A 17,333-nucleotide genomic window follows, 5' to 3' on the forward strand; every position below is an offset into this window, starting at 1 on the left:
TTTATGAATGTTTAAAAACTGCTTTGCGGTCCCCAAAGTAATTTGACAAGTCTGACAGCTATTGATTAAAAACCCAAAATTATTCAGGCTGCAAGATAACTTGGGGGAATAGATGGAAAGTGGTTTGTTTCTTCTCTCTCTGTGTGCCCCTTGCCCTTCCTGCCCAACCACCCCCCCTCAAAATGATGTGGGGATGTGGGGAGGTAAATGTGTTCCTGAATGTTCTCTGAAAAGTCCATTATGCTGCAGAATTAGAAAGGGGACATGGGGGATGGTCAAGATGCTGAGGGGCACCCCTCCTGCTTGGGAGGGGCCCTGCCATCAACACCACTCATGTTGGTGGTCTCACCCCGAACCATTGTGGGTCAGGTGACCAACAGGAAGGAGGTATCGCTGACCGGCTTGCAGGTGACCGGACGAGGAGTGGATGTGGTTAGCATGTGGTCCCTTTCATTAGTGGGGAGTTGACATGTTGGGGGTTTGGTCATAGTCTCTGAAGTGAAGAAGCAGCAGTCTGGAGAGAGGTCAGAACTTGTTCAGGGCCCTGCTGATCCAGGCAGATCAAAGGCAGAGAGGAAGAGGAAGGAGCCCAGGACCTGCCGGCCAGGTTCCCCTCCCCTCCCAATGAGAAGGCCGGGCCCCTGCCAGCGTGCAAGGCTGACGGGATCCCCGACCTCCAGGCCTGGCCTGGCCTGGCCTGGTGTGGGGTGGGTACCAGACTGTCCCAGCAGAGGCCAATCAGGCCACTGGGCTCCCGTCTTTCACTTCCTGACGCTGCGCCCCCAGCCAAGCCCCTCCTCTCCCAGCCTCAGTTTCCTCTGGTGTCCTGAAGCCTGCTGCGTCCAGTCCTGTAGATTGACAGGCTGTGTCCAAGGAGGGCTGCCCCATGAGCCAGGGCTCATTAGGTCTAGTTGAGTTCTTTACCCCCTTCCTGCTGGGGTGATCCCTCCTTTCATGCAGGGCGGTTGGGAGAAGGCCATCCGATGGTGTGTGTACCTTGGAAAGAATACCTGTAGCAGAGCCGGGCACGTGGTAGGCACTTTGTGTCTGTTGAGTGCAGGCCGCCGTGGCATCACTCATTCAGTGTACACAGGGCACCATGGGAGCCAGGCTTTGGGCTGCATGGAGCCGTGGCCTGTGATGAGCCATCCTGGCCTTCTGTCTCGGTCACGGGTGTGGACCCTCCTCCAGCTCAGCCCTGCGGTGTCAGGGAGGCACAGGCTTCCAGGGTGGGGCGAGGCCGAAGACCGGGCACCTCCCAGCCCAGGGAGCTCCCAGCTCGGTGTGTGTGGGGATGGGGTCACACCAGCTCCAGTGACAGCTGGCATCTGCCCCTTGGCTTTGGATGGCGAGAACCCTGGCTGAGAGGGGCCATGCCTCCAGGCGCTGTCATCCCAGGAAACCTTCCCAGGCCAGGCAGCCAACCTCCCTGCCTTTTAAGGACAGGCTCTGTCTCCCCAAGGCCCTGGGGACCACCAGACAGCTGCATTCTTCTCCCTGCCCCTGGGACCCCAGCGGTTCCCAGGCCAACAGTGCAGGCCGGGCCTGGGGAAGAGATGACCCTGCTGGGTGTCATGGGTGTGTGTGTAGTAGGGAGGAGCTGCCCTGTTTGTGTCCTGCTGCTTGACTCCCAGGAGGTCAGCGCCCTCACCCTGGCTGTGCCCAGGACCCGCTCCTTCCCCTGTGGGCTCAGCCCCCTGTACCTGCCTGCCTGTGACAGGCGGGAGCACGGTTGGCATGTTCTGACCTGACTCCAGAGTCCACGGGTCCTGCGAGCCCTGCAGTGGGTGCCTCCTGCTTGGAGACCAACCTTGTCCAGGGTGTCTGCCCTTTCCAGGCCTGGCTGTGGGCAGTGACCCAAGACCACACAGGCAGGAGAGTGAGAGGTTGGGGGAGTCTGTGCTCGGAGTCCCCGGCAGAGGGGCTCACGTGACCCCTCCGTGGGGTCTCCTGCCCCCTCCAGTCACCCTTTCATCCTTTCACTTTAGGAAGTTAAGAGTTTTTATTGGGGGGAGGGGGGGTGTTTGTTTTTGAAAGCACCCCAGAGCATTTGGGTAGGTGCAGTTTGTTTGTGGGTGGGGGAAACAGGCCTGGCGGAGGTAGGAGGTTGGAGTGGTCAGGGGAAAGGAACAGAGAATTGCCCACAAACCCCCCCACCTCGCCACCTCAGACATCAGAAGCGTCAGCTACCCTAGAAACGTCAGCCTTGATACAACACGGGTAACCCTTAATCGGCCTATTCACAGCTGCGCCCTCGCTCCTTACAAGGCTGCCTGGCATGAGGCAGTGAATAGAGCAGGGGCCGGCCTGAGTAACCGCTGTGGCCACTGGCATTGACCCCGGCTCCCCAGCCTTGTCTCAGTTGACCTCACAGCAGCCCTGGGAGGAAGGTATGTCAGCTCTCCCCACTTAAGAGTCGGGGACACTGAGGCCTGGACAACATGTTCAAAGTACTCGGGGTTGTGTGTTTCACAGGGAATGGAGACTGGATGTGCTCCTGTACCCGGCACCCTTGACACTAGGCTCCTGCCTGTTCCCAGCTGCAGGTGTGTGGCTGTATGTTTACCCTTGGGGCTTACTCCACTGCCGGTTTGTTATGCCAACAGTCCCCAGCAGCGCGGGCAGCCCCTCCTTGGCATATGTAAAGCTTCCAGCTCCTCAGATGCCTCCAGAGACAGCGTGCCCTCCCCTCTAAATCCAAACCGGGCTGGCCCACCCATCCCAGGGACAGTGTGTCTAGCTGGAATCAGCCCATCCTGGTCCCGGCCCCGCCCGCTGGAGGCATGCATGGCAGCTCCCTCTGCCCCTTTGAGATTTGGAAGGCGATTCTGAGCCCCTGGCTTTCCAGGCCATCCAGTCCCACGCTCTGCTCACCCTGCCCGCAGCTGGAAACGTCCTCCCCATGGGGTCTCACAGGGCTTTTTAATTATCACACGTTTTATTTTCAAGTCTCCTCCCTCCTTGAAATAATAGGGAATTTGCTAAACTTCTGTGTCACTAACCTTTTCAGAGAAGAAAGGATGGAGTTGAAAAACAGCTTGTGGGTTGGCTGGAAGGCTGTCAGATAAGGCCGAGGCCCTGGAGCCAGGACAATGTCCCCTTGTTCCCGCTGCCCGCCCTCACAATGGACTGCTGTTGGGGCCTGGCCATATCTCCAGCCCCGGCTCCGCCCGCGCCTGTGGCAAGCCCATGTTGCCCCGGGCCCTGGGCACAGGCTGTCAGACCCAGCCAGACCCCTGGATTCTTCCTCCCTGACCTGGAGTGAGGGGTCACGGTGAGCAGGTCAGCTGACTGTGGCCCCAGAAGGCCCCAGAAGGCCGCCAGTGGGGAGATGGAGCCTCAAGCGGATGCCGTTAGGCTCGGAGTCTGCCGGGTGGGTCTCGGGTCCCCCTCGGCCACTTGCCACCTGTGCCATCCTGGGCGAGCTGCCTGGCCTTTCTGAGGTGCAGTCCCTCGGCCCTGACAGGTTCTCATGAGAATCGGGTAAGGAGTCGGGTGGGAAAGTGTGCGGAGTGGTGTTCAGCTACCCGGCCTGGGTGTGAGCGCTCATCTGTGCAGGGAGACCGGGGACGGTGTGATGATGGCCACGTTCAGACTGGGCTTAGAAGGCCAGGAAAGAAGGCGGTTGTCGGGTGAGAGAGACTGGAGGGAAGGTGGGACGCATTCAGGAGACAGCTCAAACAGAGGCTGCCAGAGGGTGGGAGTTCCGGCTGGCCTGGGACCTGCCACAGAGGAGAGTCTGGGTCACTTGCTGGGGGGTGTTGTGTGGGGGCAGAGTTGCAGGGAGGGCTCAACCCCAGGTTGACGCACTATGAGACTGCAGGGGCGGGGCAGAGGGGCCCATCCGCTGCGAGGGTGCTGCCCCCTCAACTGCCCCTGGGCCTGAACCAACACACCTCTCAGAGGCAGGGCAGGCCAGGGCAGCCTTCCTCCCCTGTGGCCTTGCCTCTCCTGCCTGTGGCCTGAGAATCGTGGCATCCCCCGATTCTTCCTTTCGGGGAATTGTGAGGGTTCCATGCATGGAGAGTACAGGTAAAGACCTCCTGAGCAGCTGGCCCAGGTGGGGAAAGGGGGACATGGGGACCTCCAGGGGCTAGGGGCTGTTGAGGATCCAGAGATCAGCTGGGTCTGGGACGATCTCGGGGTGCAGCTGTCTCCGAGACCAGTGCTTGGGTCGCTTTGTCGCTTCTCCTGCTCACCAGTGTCTGAGGGCTGAGAGCATTCTCCTCCATCCCAGCCGCCCTCCTTCCCTCCCCATGACTCAGCTGACCTCAGGGCCTTGGTCCTGGAACTCCAGGGCCCTGAATCTTAGCCCTGCTCCAGATGCCGCCCTCCCCATGAGGAGCCTCCTGCCTGGCGAGGGCCTGCTCTGCCACAGGCCTTGCAGCACAGCATGATAAATGTCAGGGTTCGGGGTCCATCTCTGCCCAGGGAGTCTGGGAAGGCTGCCTGGAGGAAGAGGTGCTTTTGCTGGGTGTTGAAGGTTTCGCTGGGTTCCAAGGAGGCCTGCCTGAGGGAACTATGACTCCCAGGGAAGAGGAGCCCAGGGTGAGGTGGACCCTGGCCAGCAGGGCTGCAGCTGAGCTTATATGGCCTTGATGGGAAACCCTCTCTTCATGGCTCCAACGCCTGGGGAGTGCCTCTCCCTGCAAACCATCCTCTGTGCTTGTTACCATTTATTTCCATTTGAGACAAAGAGTCGTTTCTGTTTCAGATAAGGAAAAGGGTCCCTGGGGGTAGGGGTTGCTGGGGTGCGAAGTGACACCAGGAGGGAGCTGAGACTGTGGGCAGGTCACCTGCTTTATCGGGGGAGGTCGCTCCGGGGTCAGGTCGTTGTCCACCCCTCAGTCTGTGAGGATTCAGCCAAGCGCTGTGTGTGGTGTCGCCTGCGGGCACAGCCCAGGGCAGGCCAGGCCCTGGGAGGAGGGCCAGGCACGCAGAGCCCACAGCCCGGTGGTGAGACCTGGTTCTGTAGCCTCTCTGACACGCTGCGGTCATGCGGCGTCCCTGGCAGGGTTGGGTGAGAAGTAGCCCAAACCTGGGCTGTGGGAGTAACCTGCACAGGCAAAGCCCCCTGCGAAGGCCTTTGCCCTCTTCCGTGCCATCTCACCAAGGACCGAGACTCTGGTCCCCAGAGCCCATGAGAGGTCCCTGGGGGAGGCCATGCCGTGGGCGTGCTGGGCCACCTTCTCTCCCACCCCAGCCTCAGGGCAGCAAGAAAGGGCCTGACCCAGGTGTGGGCCTTGCATATGATAGCCTCCGAGCCCAGGCCCCCATACCACACAGGACAGCCATGGGCAGGGCTCCCGGACCAACCAGTCCCCCTGCCCGCAGGAGCCTTGGGCAGATGCAGGGACTGCCGCTCCCCGAGCCCATCTTACCTTTCTGTGAAATGGGCAGCTGAGTGTTCCTGGCAGAGTTGTGTGCCATGGAATGTGATCAGCCGAGTGCCCTGACCTAGAGGAGGTGGGCGCCCATGAGCAGGGCAGGAGCAGGCACAGTCTCATCGCCTTACCAGGCTTCCTGGGAAGGGACACTGTGCCCACTCGCTGCCCCTGTGGAGCCTGGCAGCCTTTGATGGCCTGTGCCCTCCCTCCCTCCCGGGATGGGCTTCAGGCCCAGCCTGGAACAAGGCAGGGGCTGGAGGTGAGAAAGGAAGTGCTCAACAATGCTGGCCAGAGCAGAGGTGGGCTGGGTTGAAGCCTGCCGTGGTGATGGATGGGGCTGGAGTCCTTGAGTGGAATGTTAGGGGTGCCGTGCTGTGGGCCTGGAACAGAGCTGGCCGGCTTCCTGGAAGAGGTGGTTCTTAGGCTGTGAGGTGGGCCTCCTGGGTCCAGGAAGTGTCCACGTGACCTTTTCCCCTCCCTGAGCCCCAGTCAGTCATCTTATCAGTCACTTCCGTGGACAGACTCCTTCTGCCAGGAGGTTCCACTCTGCAGGGGCACAGCAGACTGGCTCCCCTCTGGGCCCAGTGCTGCATGCCAGGGCCTGACGGATTGGTGCCCCTTTCCCCCACGAGCCTTGTGGGGAGCTCGGGGGCAGGTAGGCTTCAGGTAAGAGGAAAGACAGCATCTGCATGTGAGTCAGAGAGCACAGGCCCGCTGGGCCTCCCCATTATGGGGCAGTGGTCAGAGCCCAGCCCTTGACTCCTGTCCCAGAAGCACCTGGGAGATCTAGGAGTGGCCACTGGGCCTCCCGGGACCCCGCCCCCACCCCTCCTCCTCCTCCTCCTGGTCAGCTTGGGCTGCAGGGGCTGGGTAGGGGCTCCAGGTCCTGCCACTGAGAGACTCCCTGGGAGGTGGGGAAGGTCAGGGCTGGCCCAGGATGCCTCAGCTGCGAGCTTCCCACAGCACCTCCGTGCCATCAGGAACCTTCCAAGTGAGGCCCGGGCCAGCCGGGGCATGTTCGTGGAGCAGGATGGTGGGGAAGGAGGAGAAGGGGTCTGCAGCCACAGGCTCCAGGAGGCTCTGGCTGCTTTGGGGTCTGCCCTAGGTGTGCCAGGTCTCCTGGGGCTGTAGAACCAGGACACTCCCACCACCACCACCAGGGTCTCCCTGGGCAGGCCCAGTCCATAGCATGAGTCTCCCTTGCCTTTCCCCAGCTGGCTGGTTCAGGTGCCCCAGGCAGGAGGCGGCCCCAGCCTGCCAGCTCCTCCCCGTACTTCCTGGGTCTGTGCTCCACCCCCTCCACTCCCAGCATCTTACCTGGCAGGGGTTTCCGGGCTGGGCCAGAAAGCAGCCCGATCTTGGTCGATGGGCTGGGTCTTCAGCCCCAGACAGCTGGTCTGGGGGCCTGAGTCCCGGCCCATCGGAGGCTGGGTGATTTCCCTGGCGTCTGAGGCAGGGTCTTTCACTGGGGTATGGAGCCGCATTGCAGGAGGGAGGCCCAGGGTGGAATCTCAGCTCAGTGGACGGCAGCTCCACCCACGGCACTGGTCATCTCTGGGAGGGGAAAGGAGGTTGGGCCACTCAAGCAGGACCTGGGGGCCTCGTCATGGTAAGAAGGCGGTCAGCGCCTCGAGGGGAGTGGTGTGTTGTGAGTGGCGTGGCAGTGTGTGTGTGTCTGCGTGTATGCAGTGCTGCCTCCCAGAGAGGGCAGTGGAGGTGCAGGGGCACCACAGCTGTGCATGCCGTTGGCCTTAGTTCTCGAGTGGGTCCTGGGGAGGTTTGGGTGGGTTCCAATCGGTTTTAAGCCTGTCTCTCGGCTTCGCTCTGGTCCATTCAGCTGGGAGCCGTCAGAAGTCCTGCCTGAGGGCATTGGCTCTGCTCCAGCGACCAACCGGAGCCCTGCCCTGTGCCTGCTTCCTGTTGGGCATGGGGGAGCACTTAGGGGGAACCTGACTGGGTCTCTTGGTGTGGCTGTGGGCTCCACAAGAGCTGAGACCCCATTTCCAGCTCTGACTCCCATGCCACGCCGACAAGAGGACAGTTGCCAGGGGAGATGCAGAGTGTTGGGGCTGGAGGGTGGCCTCTGTCAGTCAGCCTGTGATGCCCTCTGGGTAGGGCCGGTCCAGCTCATCTCTGAACTCCTGGGTCCACACTTAGGGGCCTCAGCTTCCCTTACTGCAGGTGCTTGTGGAAATGGGCTCCAGGGTGTGTGCCCTGAGGGGAGATGTGTGGTGGTCCTACCATGCCTCACTAACCTGAGTGAGGGAGGGTCTTTTTTAGCGGGAGGCAGGGAGAGGTGATGGCTTAACCCTTGGAGGCCAGGAGCTGAATGGTTGGAGGGTGTTGGAGTTGGGGAGGTCTAGGTGAGCTAAGCGTAGGGTTTGGACCTGCATAGGGCCGTGGCCTGCCCAGCCTCTGCCCTGGGATGCTCTTAGCAGGCCTGGCTGGTCCTCTGGCTTTTCCTGTGCCCTAGCTGTGGGAGAAGGGCCCCCAGTGTCTTGCCTGCTGTGTCCTGTTGACTCTGGAAAGGGACCTTTGCCTCTTTGGGTGGACTTCCATCAAGCACCAGGTGCCATCTGATATGCTTTCCGTGGAAAGGGGAAACCAAGGCTCAGGGAAGTGACTTGCTCAGGGCCACACAGCAGGTGACAGTGGGCCCAGGTCCACGGCCAGTCTGTCAGGGCCCATCTGTGCTGGGCCCCCTGACCCTGGCCTGGCCCCTGAGCCCCAGCGCGTGCACCCTGTCTGCCTCTTAGCGCTCACTGAGTGCCTCTCAGCACTGCAGAGATGCCTCCATCCCTTCCGTTTTGAGCCTCATGGTCCTCGGGTGTAAGGAGGGAACACAGAGTCCCACGGCACACCTGCCTCACCTGGGGCCGGTGGGTAGGTGTCCTGGGTATGCAAAAGGGCTCCGTCCGCAGTGGTGGCCTGGAGAAATGTTGGGACAGGGCGATTGCTTCTGTCTTGCAGGGGGACCGGGGGTGGGGGGTGGGGAAGGTACCCAACCCTGGAAGGCTGCCTGGGTCAGGTCTCCTCTTCCCTGCGGGTCTCTGACTCCAGCACCACCATCACCCCCCACACCCCCAAATCTGCCTCAAGACAGAAAGGACTGTGGGTGTTGAGGGATGTGATGGCCTCTGCAGGGGGTTCTGGGCAGGCCTCCTGGGAGAAGAGGGGAAGGGAGGGGACAGGGCAGGCTGACCTGACACCCCTGCTGCCCGCCCCCAGGTCTCATCTGATGCCCAGGCTGAAAGAGTCTCGCTCCCACGAGTCCCTGCTCAGCCCCAGCAGCGCAGTGGAGGCGCTGGACCTCAGCATGGAGGAGGAGGTGGTCATCAAGCCTGTGCACAGCAGCATCCTGGGCCAGGACTATTGCTTCGAGGTGGGTCCAGGGGGCGGGGTGGGGCAGGCCCAGGTATCCTCCCACAGGAGGCCAGGTCTCCTTCATCTGCCCTCCTGGAGTGTCCTGTGGCCTCCACTCTTTGGGGGCAGTGGCCAGAAACTGTCAGAGCTTTTGGACTCCCAAGAGACCAAGTGGAGCTGGGAGATGGGGGCTTCATTCCTGCCTTGTGGTCTCCTTGGAGGCTGACCAGCACTGTCCCCCATGTGTGGATGTGCAGGAGTCCCGAGTCGGTGGAAGGGACATCCAAGGCGTATGTGGAAGGCTCAAGCCTGCTCACCTCTCTGCGAAACTCCTCCAGTGTGGTGTGGGGGCGTGGAGAGAGCACCCCCTTCTCTGGCCTCTGCATAATAAGAGCCAGGATCTTTTCATGCCCCGCCATTCTGTGACCTGAGGTGTGAGGGCAGAGGGGCTGCCACCCCGCCCGGCCAGGCTGTTCCCTGGGGATCCCTGTCCAGTGCCTCCTGTAGACGGGGAATCTGGCCCAGAGATGTCAGAGCTCACGAGGCCAAGTCAGGACCCGGATAACTAATGTCGCAGGTGTTCCTGGGAGTTCCTAATTGCTTCTCTAATTATTCGTTTTCTCTTCCCACCTCTGTCTCTGGGAAGCCTCCCACCCCCGACGATCTTGCATAATTAGGGGAGCTTTCCGATAGAGGCATAAGCATGGAATTGCTGTGGCAACCTCCTGGCGCCCCCAGCTCCAGGGGAGACTGGGGTGGTACCTGGCACCTTGCCCCAGCCCTGTGCCCCCTTGGGTGCTATTTCTGGTTCAGGACTCCTGGCCCTACTGGAATCCCCCTGGGCTCCGATTTCTCTGTCTGGGGTTGGGGGCGCCTGATGCTAGTTGCCCACTTGTGTAAAGCAGGAGATGCTGTGTCTTGTATGGCCCATGAATGGCTGGATAGGGCCCTCAGCAAGGTGCAGGGGACAGTGGGACAGAGTAGGAGCAGCTTGGGCTGGGCTTCCTCTCCCAGAGAAGATGGGAGGATGAGCAAGCCAGACAGGGTGGGGAGGGTAAGGGTTCCAGGACAGACTCCAGGGCCCAGCACACCCAGAGAGACCATTCGCGGTTCTGTAGTCCGGCTTCGAATAGGTTAGCCCTTTGTGACCACCACTGCCATCACGTTCAGCAAGAGAAGCACCGTCAGCAGGTGTCAGCTGAGGACCAAGGCAACCCTGAGGCTGACCCGTGGTTGTCTCCGGGGTACCTGTGGCTCCAGCGATAGAGGGAGACCTCAGGGTCCTCCAATTCATGCAGGAGCCCGTGCCTTCTGTCTCCACCATCTCCAGGAGAATGAGGGTGGACTCAGAGAGATGCTTTCTGAGGACAGAGGGCCCCGAGGCAGGACTCAAGCGCCAGTTGGCACGGGGCTGGACACTGTCCTGTCACCATCCTGCTCCGGGACCACAGGCCTTGGGGCACCACCTGCAAACATAAAATCCAGGGGCACCGTGCATCTCGTCCTGCCTCCTCCCTGAGGCTGCGGTGCCGTCAGACCTGGCAGCCGGTGTCCCTCCCCCCTGCCCCAGCCCTGGAGGTCCTCCATCGTGCCTCCCCCTCCCCGTGACGCTGTGCTGCCCCCGCAGGTGACGACGTCCTCAGGAAGCAAGTGCTTCTCCTGCCGGTCAGCAGCCGAACGGGATAAGTGGATGGAGAACCTGCGGCGAGCCGTGCATCCCAACAAGGTGGGCCTGTGTCCCCGGACCCCAGAGCGCAGGGCGGAAGCTGCACCCCGAGCAGAGCACAGGCTCCGACTCGAGAGAGCAGAGGGCGGGGGCTCTGGAGGGGGCTGGGACTGGGGTGTGGTTGGGGCCGGAGTGGCCACAGTGCTGGGCTCGGAAAGAGGCTGAGCTGCACACTGGGGAGGCCAGGCCAGAGAACCCAGGGTCGGCCTTTTGGATGCTGGTGTCCTGTCTGGACCTCTTATACCCCCTTTCCTCTCATGGCCAATGCCTGCCCAGCCCTCCGAGTCCAGCTTAGCCACCAGTCCCCTCCTCCAGGCAAGCACTGCCGGCCCAGGCTGGCACCCACTGCCCAGTGTCCCCACTGCCCCCAGGCCTCTCCCCAGCTGTCATCACTGCTTCTGGCCGACTTGGCCTGGAGCTGAGTCCTGGTCACTGTGCCATCACTGAGGAAGGACCTCAGCAGTACTTGTCTCCATGTGACTCTGCGGACCAGCAAGCTTCCCAAGAGCCAGTCAGCGGCCGCCGCGTGCCAGGCATCGCGCTGGTCTCTTAACTTGCTCTCAGCTTGTGGACTTGCATGGCAGAGGGACTTAAGGCTTAGATGATCATAGATGGTTGCTTGCCCAAGGTCAGTGAGCTAGTGTATGAGGCAGAGCAGAGATCCGGCCCCACTTCCTTCAGACTCCAGAGCTGGCCCTGAGCAGCTCTGAGCGCTCTTCCCAGCTCCAGGCTTGGCAGGGGGCCAGGCGCCAGGCTCGGGGTAACTGCGCCCCTCTCCCCGCCCATGCGTGTGCAGGACAACAGCCGGCGTGTGGAGCACATTCTGAAGCTGTGGGTGATCGAGGCCAAGGACCTGCCGGCCAAGAAGAAGTACCTGTGCGAGCTGTGCCTGGACGACGTGCTGTACGCGCGCACCACGGGCAAGCTTAAGACCGACAACGTCTTCTGGGGCGAGCACTTCGAGTTCCACAACCTGCCGCCCCTGCGCACAGTCACCGTCCACCTATACCGTGAGACCGACAAGAAGAAGAAGAAGGAGCGCAGCAGCTACCTGGGCTTGGTGAGCCTGCCCGCCGCCTCCGTGGCCGGCCGGCAGTTCGTGGAGAAGTGGTACCCGGTGGTGACGCCCAACCCCAAGGGCGGCAAGGGCCCCGGGCCCATGATCCGCATCAAGGCGCGCTACCAGACCATCACTATCCTGCCCATGGAGATGTACAAGGAGTTCGCCGAGCACATCACCAACCACTACCTGGGGCTCTGCGCTGCCCTCGAGCCCATCCTCAGTGCCAAGACCAAGGAGGAGATGGCGTCGGCCTTGGTGCACATCCTGCAGAGCACGGGCAAGGTGAAGGTAGGTGCCCGGGCCTCAGGCGGGACGCCGCCTCCCGCGGGCCCCGTGGAAGGCTGGGGGACAGGCGCCGGATGACCTGGCAGTCCCCGCGTCCACGTCATGGATTTCAGCTCTGCTGGAGGGCCCCGTCATAGCTAGGTGGGCCCCCTCAATCTGGAGCTGGCTAAATCTGGAGCTGCATCCTGAAGGGTGGGGGCTTTGTGCACCCACTCCGTGGTTGGAGCTGATCGCAGAGGCGGGTATGGAGCCCGTGGTCTGCAACACGGCTTGCAGCAAGGAAGTGGCTTTAGGGCCTCCCCACTGCCCCAGAGGGCCGGCCCCTCCCTGAGGCTCCAGGGAAGCAGGCCACGAGGCCCACCTCTGCCGGCACATGGGTCCCAGTGACCCAGACACACATCTGGTGTGTTGAGTTATCACACATCGCAGCAGGTGACGGCCAGGGTGCAGCCGTTGTCTGAGCCCCAGACTCCCCCCAACTCTCAGTGCACGCACACGGGGCACACAGTCACTGTCGCAGCTGTCTGTTTGGAGGGCAGCCGCCCCAGCTCTGGACCCCCCTGGAGCAAAGCTTGCCCGAGCCCTCCAGCAGGCCCTGCTCCAGGGCTGGAGGGCCCCTGCTGTCCTCCCCACCGCCTTCCACCTGCCTCCCTGCCAAGCCACGCCCAGCCCCACCCACTCGCTCGTCTTTGCAGACAGGTCGGCTCCTTCTAGAAGGCTCCGCAGGCCTACCTGCCCAGCACAGCAGAACATGGTTCCACCCTGCCCCCTGCCTTTGAGGGAGCTCCTCAAAAGGGGTGCAGTGGAGAAAGCCTGAACGTGGGGTCTATCCACGCTGCAGAAGGCTTTGGGTGCCTTCCCCAGGGGCGAGCCTCTGCTCTCCAGACATGGCATGACTTGTGGCCTGTGGTGGGGGTGAGGGACTGCCCTCCCTGGTCAAGGTCCCGAGCCCTCAGCCTGGGCTCGGAGGGAGACACAGGTTGGGGGTCAGGCCTCAGCCCCCAGGCAGAGCCCAGGGTGCGCAGTCCGTCAGGGCTCTTATTCTCTCTCTCTGCCTGATCCAGAAGGCCCTGGCCTCCTTTGGGCCCTTCAGAGCCCCTGCCCATTGGGCTCATGGTGGGGGACCAGGAGAGGTACTTCTCCATGGGCATGGGGCACTCCATTCCTCTGTGCTTGGACCGCCTCCTCCCCTGGAGAGGGAGGGAGAACAGAGGGAGACCAAGGGAGGCAGCAGGGGCTCCAGCGGCCTCCTTTCTGCCTCTAGGTCTGTCCTTTCAGTAAGCGGCCCCCGAGGGCTGGGCTGGGCTGGGAGGCCGAGTCTGATCTGAAGGGACCTTTGCTCACAGGCTCATAGCTGAGACAGGAGAAATCGGGGTGCTCACTGTGCACCGGGCCTCCAGCTCCTCAGCGGACCTTCTGTGGGGTGCTGCTCCCCAGCAGCACATCAGGCTGCTGGGGTGATGTACATCTGAGCTCAGAGCCCCTGGGGAGCTAAGGGGTGAGATGCCTCTCTCCGGAGCACGTGCCGAGGGCTCCGAGTCCTGGGAGAGGGCCTTGGGTGTGCTTTGCCCCCTGTCATCTCCCTCCGCCCCCCCACCCCCACCCCTGCCACTCAGTGCAGTAGGAGAAATGGGCCCTTGATAACAAGACACTCAGGCCAGATTTGGTCCCGGTAGCTGTGTGGCCTTGGACAGGTCAGTTTCCTGTTCTGTGCCTGTTTCCCCACCACCACCACCCCCAGCCAGGTCCTGGCTCTAAGAAGAGCTCCTCCTCACCCCCGGCCTGGGCCTCGCACCTACCCCAGGAGCTCAGGAGGGCTGTGGGCATGAGCAGAGCAGTACACGCAGTACTGACGTCTGCTGTTCTTTGTTCAGAGAAGGAGGCCCTAGAGGTCACTGGTGGTCAGGAAGGGTCCTCAGGCTGTGTGGTCTCCAGAGAGACCAACTGCCACTCCCCCAACCTGGCCCTCCTATTTCTCCGTTGGCCAACCAGGTCTCCAGGGCCCAGAGTTCGGTTCTGTATTTCAAGGCCCACTTGTGATTTCGAGGGCCCTGAAGTTGGGCATGTTGGATGAGGCATTTCTGGAGCATCAATAGCCCCGGCACAATGCCAGCCACCCAGCCTCTGCACTGGCCGGCCCCTGCCCTCTGCCCCCACTGCCCCCGGGTCCCTGCCTCCTGCCTGCCTTCTGCCTGCCTTCTCCCCAGGTCGCAAGCGTGGCCGTGGGCATGAGGAGGCGCAGCCTCCAAGGTGGGGGGTGTTTCCACCTGGAGGGGTGCAGCAGGTTCCTCTGAGCCGCCCCGCAGTCAGGAGGGAAGGCGTGGGCTCAGGCTCCCTCCTGGGTCTGCCCGGGAGCTGTGCTGTAGCCAGGCCACTTCCCACGCAAGCTGAGGTCCATCTCCCTCTGTCTGAGGCCCGGCTCACTGCCTTCCAGGGCAGCTGGCCTGCCTCTCCCTCTTGTCTTTCTTCCTCGTGAGGCTGCACAGAACAAGCCCTTGTCTGGCATGGGAGACCTCATCACAGTGATGGGTGGACGGTCGTAGCTGCTTGTATGAGGGGGCAGGGCAGCCTGTTTGTCCTCTTAACCCCTGGGATGGGGGTGCTCTTTTTGGTCACCCCACCAGGCCGGGGCAGGGCTGAGCAGAGATTTGAGTCCCACGGGTCCGGCCATGGTGCGGGGGCTCTTGCCTCCCTGATCCGGGGTCCAGCTCAGATGTCACCATGTCCCCTCATTAGGCTGCCCTGGTGAGACCCAGCAGCTTGGTGATGGAGCAGCCTCACAGAGCAAGGGCTTCTGGCCAGGGCGCGCGGGTCTGGACCCCTGGGGCCTTACCTGCCAGGCCTGCTGAAGTCCACTCTCCTCACCTGGCTCCACAGGACTTCCTGACTGACCTGATGATGTCGGAGGTGGACCGCTGTGGGGACAACGAGCACCTCATCTTCCGGGAGAACACGCTGGCCACCAAGGCCATCGAGGAGTACCTCAAGCTGGTGGGCCAGAAGTACCTGCAGGACGCACTAGGTAGGGGGTGTGGGCCGACTGGGGGCAAGAGGGTCAGGGTGGGGCATGCCCACTGGGTCCTCACCGCCCCCTCCTGCCCTCTCGGCCACAGGAGAGTTCATCAAAGCGCTGTACGAGTCGGACGAGAACTGTGAAGTGGACCCAAGCAAGTGCTCAGCCGCTGACCTCCCCGAGCACCAGGGCAACCTCAAGATGTGCTGCGAGCTGGCCTTCTGCAAAATCATCAACTCCTACTGGTCAGTGCCGCCCCCACGCCCACTCGGCCCCTACTGCCCAGAGTCCCACCCCGCATCCCTCCCTCTCCCCCCGTCCTTCTGTAGGCTGGGTGCCTAGAGCATGCTGGGCGCTGGGCTGGCCTCTGTGGGCATCATCCCATCCCGAGAGCTCGGTGGGGAGCCCTCCTCTGTCATTCCCAACAAGAGAGCTGAGGTTTAACAGGGAGAGGGCAGGTAACACAGCTTCAGAGTCGGGGCCCTGGGATTGGAACCCACCTTCTTCTGACCCCGCTGAGTCCAACTGGTCCTTTCTGGGCTCAGACATTGGAGTGTTCCAGAGTGTGTAGGCAGGACGTGGTCTGTGCATTGTTGAGGATTCAGACCCGGCAGTCCCTTACACATGTTGGACAGTGGGTACTGCCTGGCACCATTGTAGGTGCTACGGCTGGACAAGAAGCCAGATGCACAAGGCTTGCTCAAGCACCCCTGGGTGAGTGGATGGCTTCACCTGGGACGCCTCACCTGGCCATGGAAGCTGGTGCTCAGGTTACAGGCTTGGGGTGGCCCCAGCACGCACCTGTGTGGGGCCTGGACACTGGGTGGGCCTCCTGCTGGGACCGTAGAGAACCAAGGAGGAGGACTGGGCTTTTCTAGGACCGAGTTCTGTGGGCTCCTGGCGGCCCCAGAGAGGAGCAGAGGTGTGCAGGGCAGACTGCTCTTCAGGACTGCAGTCTGGGCCACAGTCAGTCCCGGGCCATTCCATGCAAGAGGAACATCCCGGCATGTGTGAATGGTGGCCACTGAGCTAGTACAGCCTCATCAGAGATGGCTGCATGACTGTCCAGGGGACCATGCTACCAGCCCCCAGGAGTGGCTTTATTTTCACACTGGAGGAGCTGCCCAGGTTTTTTCCTTGGTCCCTGCTCCAGCTCAGGACCTACGTTCCCTTCCCCACCCGAGTGGCTCTCCTGGCCCCGTTCCCCCGTCCCACCTCTGGCTGTAGCTTGCTCCTCTCTTTGGTCGCGTTCTTTCCTGTCCTGCTGGAAGGCCTATGTCTGGCTCCACTTTGTGGCCCTTCTTTATTATGTCACCAGAGACGGTCGGCTTACCCCCGCAGCCACCCTGGCTCACAGCTCTGTTCCCGTCAGAGTGCCTTGAGCACCCCTGGGATGGGCACCAGAAGGACCTGGTTTTTCTGCTCCCGAAGGACAGGCACAGGCAGAGGCAGGCCTGCAAGGAGACGACAGTCTTGGGTCAGGGCAGAGCCGGTGGGGTCGACGCTGCCGGCCCAGGTCCCCCTGCCCCAGGGTTACACAAGGTGCTCACTGGGGCCTCCCTGGCCCTTTGGGCTGAGCTGAAAATGACCCTTGGCACCGGACCAGGAGGGACAACCAGAGAGTTTGAAGTCTGGAACACACTTCCCACCCTTGGGCTGTGTTTTCACCCAGGGCGGGCCGGGTGTGGGACACAGGGAAACATATCCGTGGACAGTGGTTTTCCATTTCCTCTTTCTGGCGTTTGTGAAGGCCCCTCTCAGTTCTGCGTGAGGCCGTTGATAGATGTTATCACTCAGCGCCTGCCCCCTGCCCAGGCCTGTGCCAGGCGCTTCGGGGGCCAGGGCTCAAGGTCACCTGCCCTCACTTCCTCTCTGGCCACATCCTTGTTGTTCAGCCACGTTCACTGCCTGAGTCTGCTGGGCTTGTTGGGCAAAAGCTTTTCAAGCTGATGAAAGCGGCTTAAGGCCTTGGGGGTCCCCGCCTTTGGATAGATGGCTGTGTAAACTCGTCAGGGGTGGCCTTGTTCCCCTTGTGGGAGTGAGGAAACGGAAGCCTGGGGAGGGCCGGGCCCTGGGGCAGAGCACCCTGGAGCTAGTGGGAGAGCCAGGTGTAGGCAGGGTTCAGAGACCACCCATCTTCCAGAGTGAAAAAGATAGGAAGGCCTCTGAAAGGCTGGCCTGGTGGGGCCTCGCTGAGGCAGAGTGGAGGTGCTCGGGGGGGACAGCCCCAAGACAGGTGCCGAGAACCCTGCCCACCCTCGCCACGTCGGCCTAGGGAGGTCGCTGCCCCCGCTTCCCTCCACACCCGAGTTAGCGAGGAGCTGTGTTCTTAGCCTGTGGTTAGGATCCGCCCCTTGTCCTGATCACCCAGCTCTGCTGAGAACCTCAGATCCTGTAACGTTATTGGAGCAGAGGGGGTCCATCTCAGAAGCCGGAGACAGGAACCGAGGAGCGGTGCTCTGTTTGTGCCGCGTGTCCCTCCCTCTGCCCAAGACC

At 62.0% G+C, this 17,333-nt stretch overlaps 1 protein-coding gene across 13 annotated transcripts in view; it reads left to right on the plus strand.

Annotated features, from left to right (window-relative positions):
• DAB2IP (DAB2 interacting protein) overlaps positions 1 to 17,333 on the plus strand; it is a 210,446-nt gene that overhangs the window by 173,442 nt on the left and 19,671 nt on the right. For all 13 annotated transcript variants that reach the window (XM_052647651.1, XM_052647649.1, XM_052647655.1 and 10 more), the window contains 5 exons: positions 8,616 to 8,769; positions 10,378 to 10,476; positions 11,273 to 11,827; positions 14,702 to 14,846; positions 14,938 to 15,082. In XM_052647651.1, coding sequence (XP_052503611.1) covers positions 8,616 to 8,769; positions 10,378 to 10,476; positions 11,273 to 11,827; positions 14,702 to 14,846; positions 14,938 to 15,082 — 1,098 coding nt within the window. The remainder of the gene's footprint in view (positions 1 to 8,615; positions 8,770 to 10,377; positions 10,477 to 11,272; positions 11,828 to 14,701; positions 14,847 to 14,937; positions 15,083 to 17,333) is intronic.

Source organism: Budorcas taxicolor, chromosome 11 (assembly GCF_023091745.1).
Source record: "Budorcas taxicolor isolate Tak-1 chromosome 11, Takin1.1, whole genome shotgun sequence".
NCBI classification, from domain to species: domain Eukaryota; kingdom Metazoa; phylum Chordata; class Mammalia; order Artiodactyla; family Bovidae; genus Budorcas; species Budorcas taxicolor.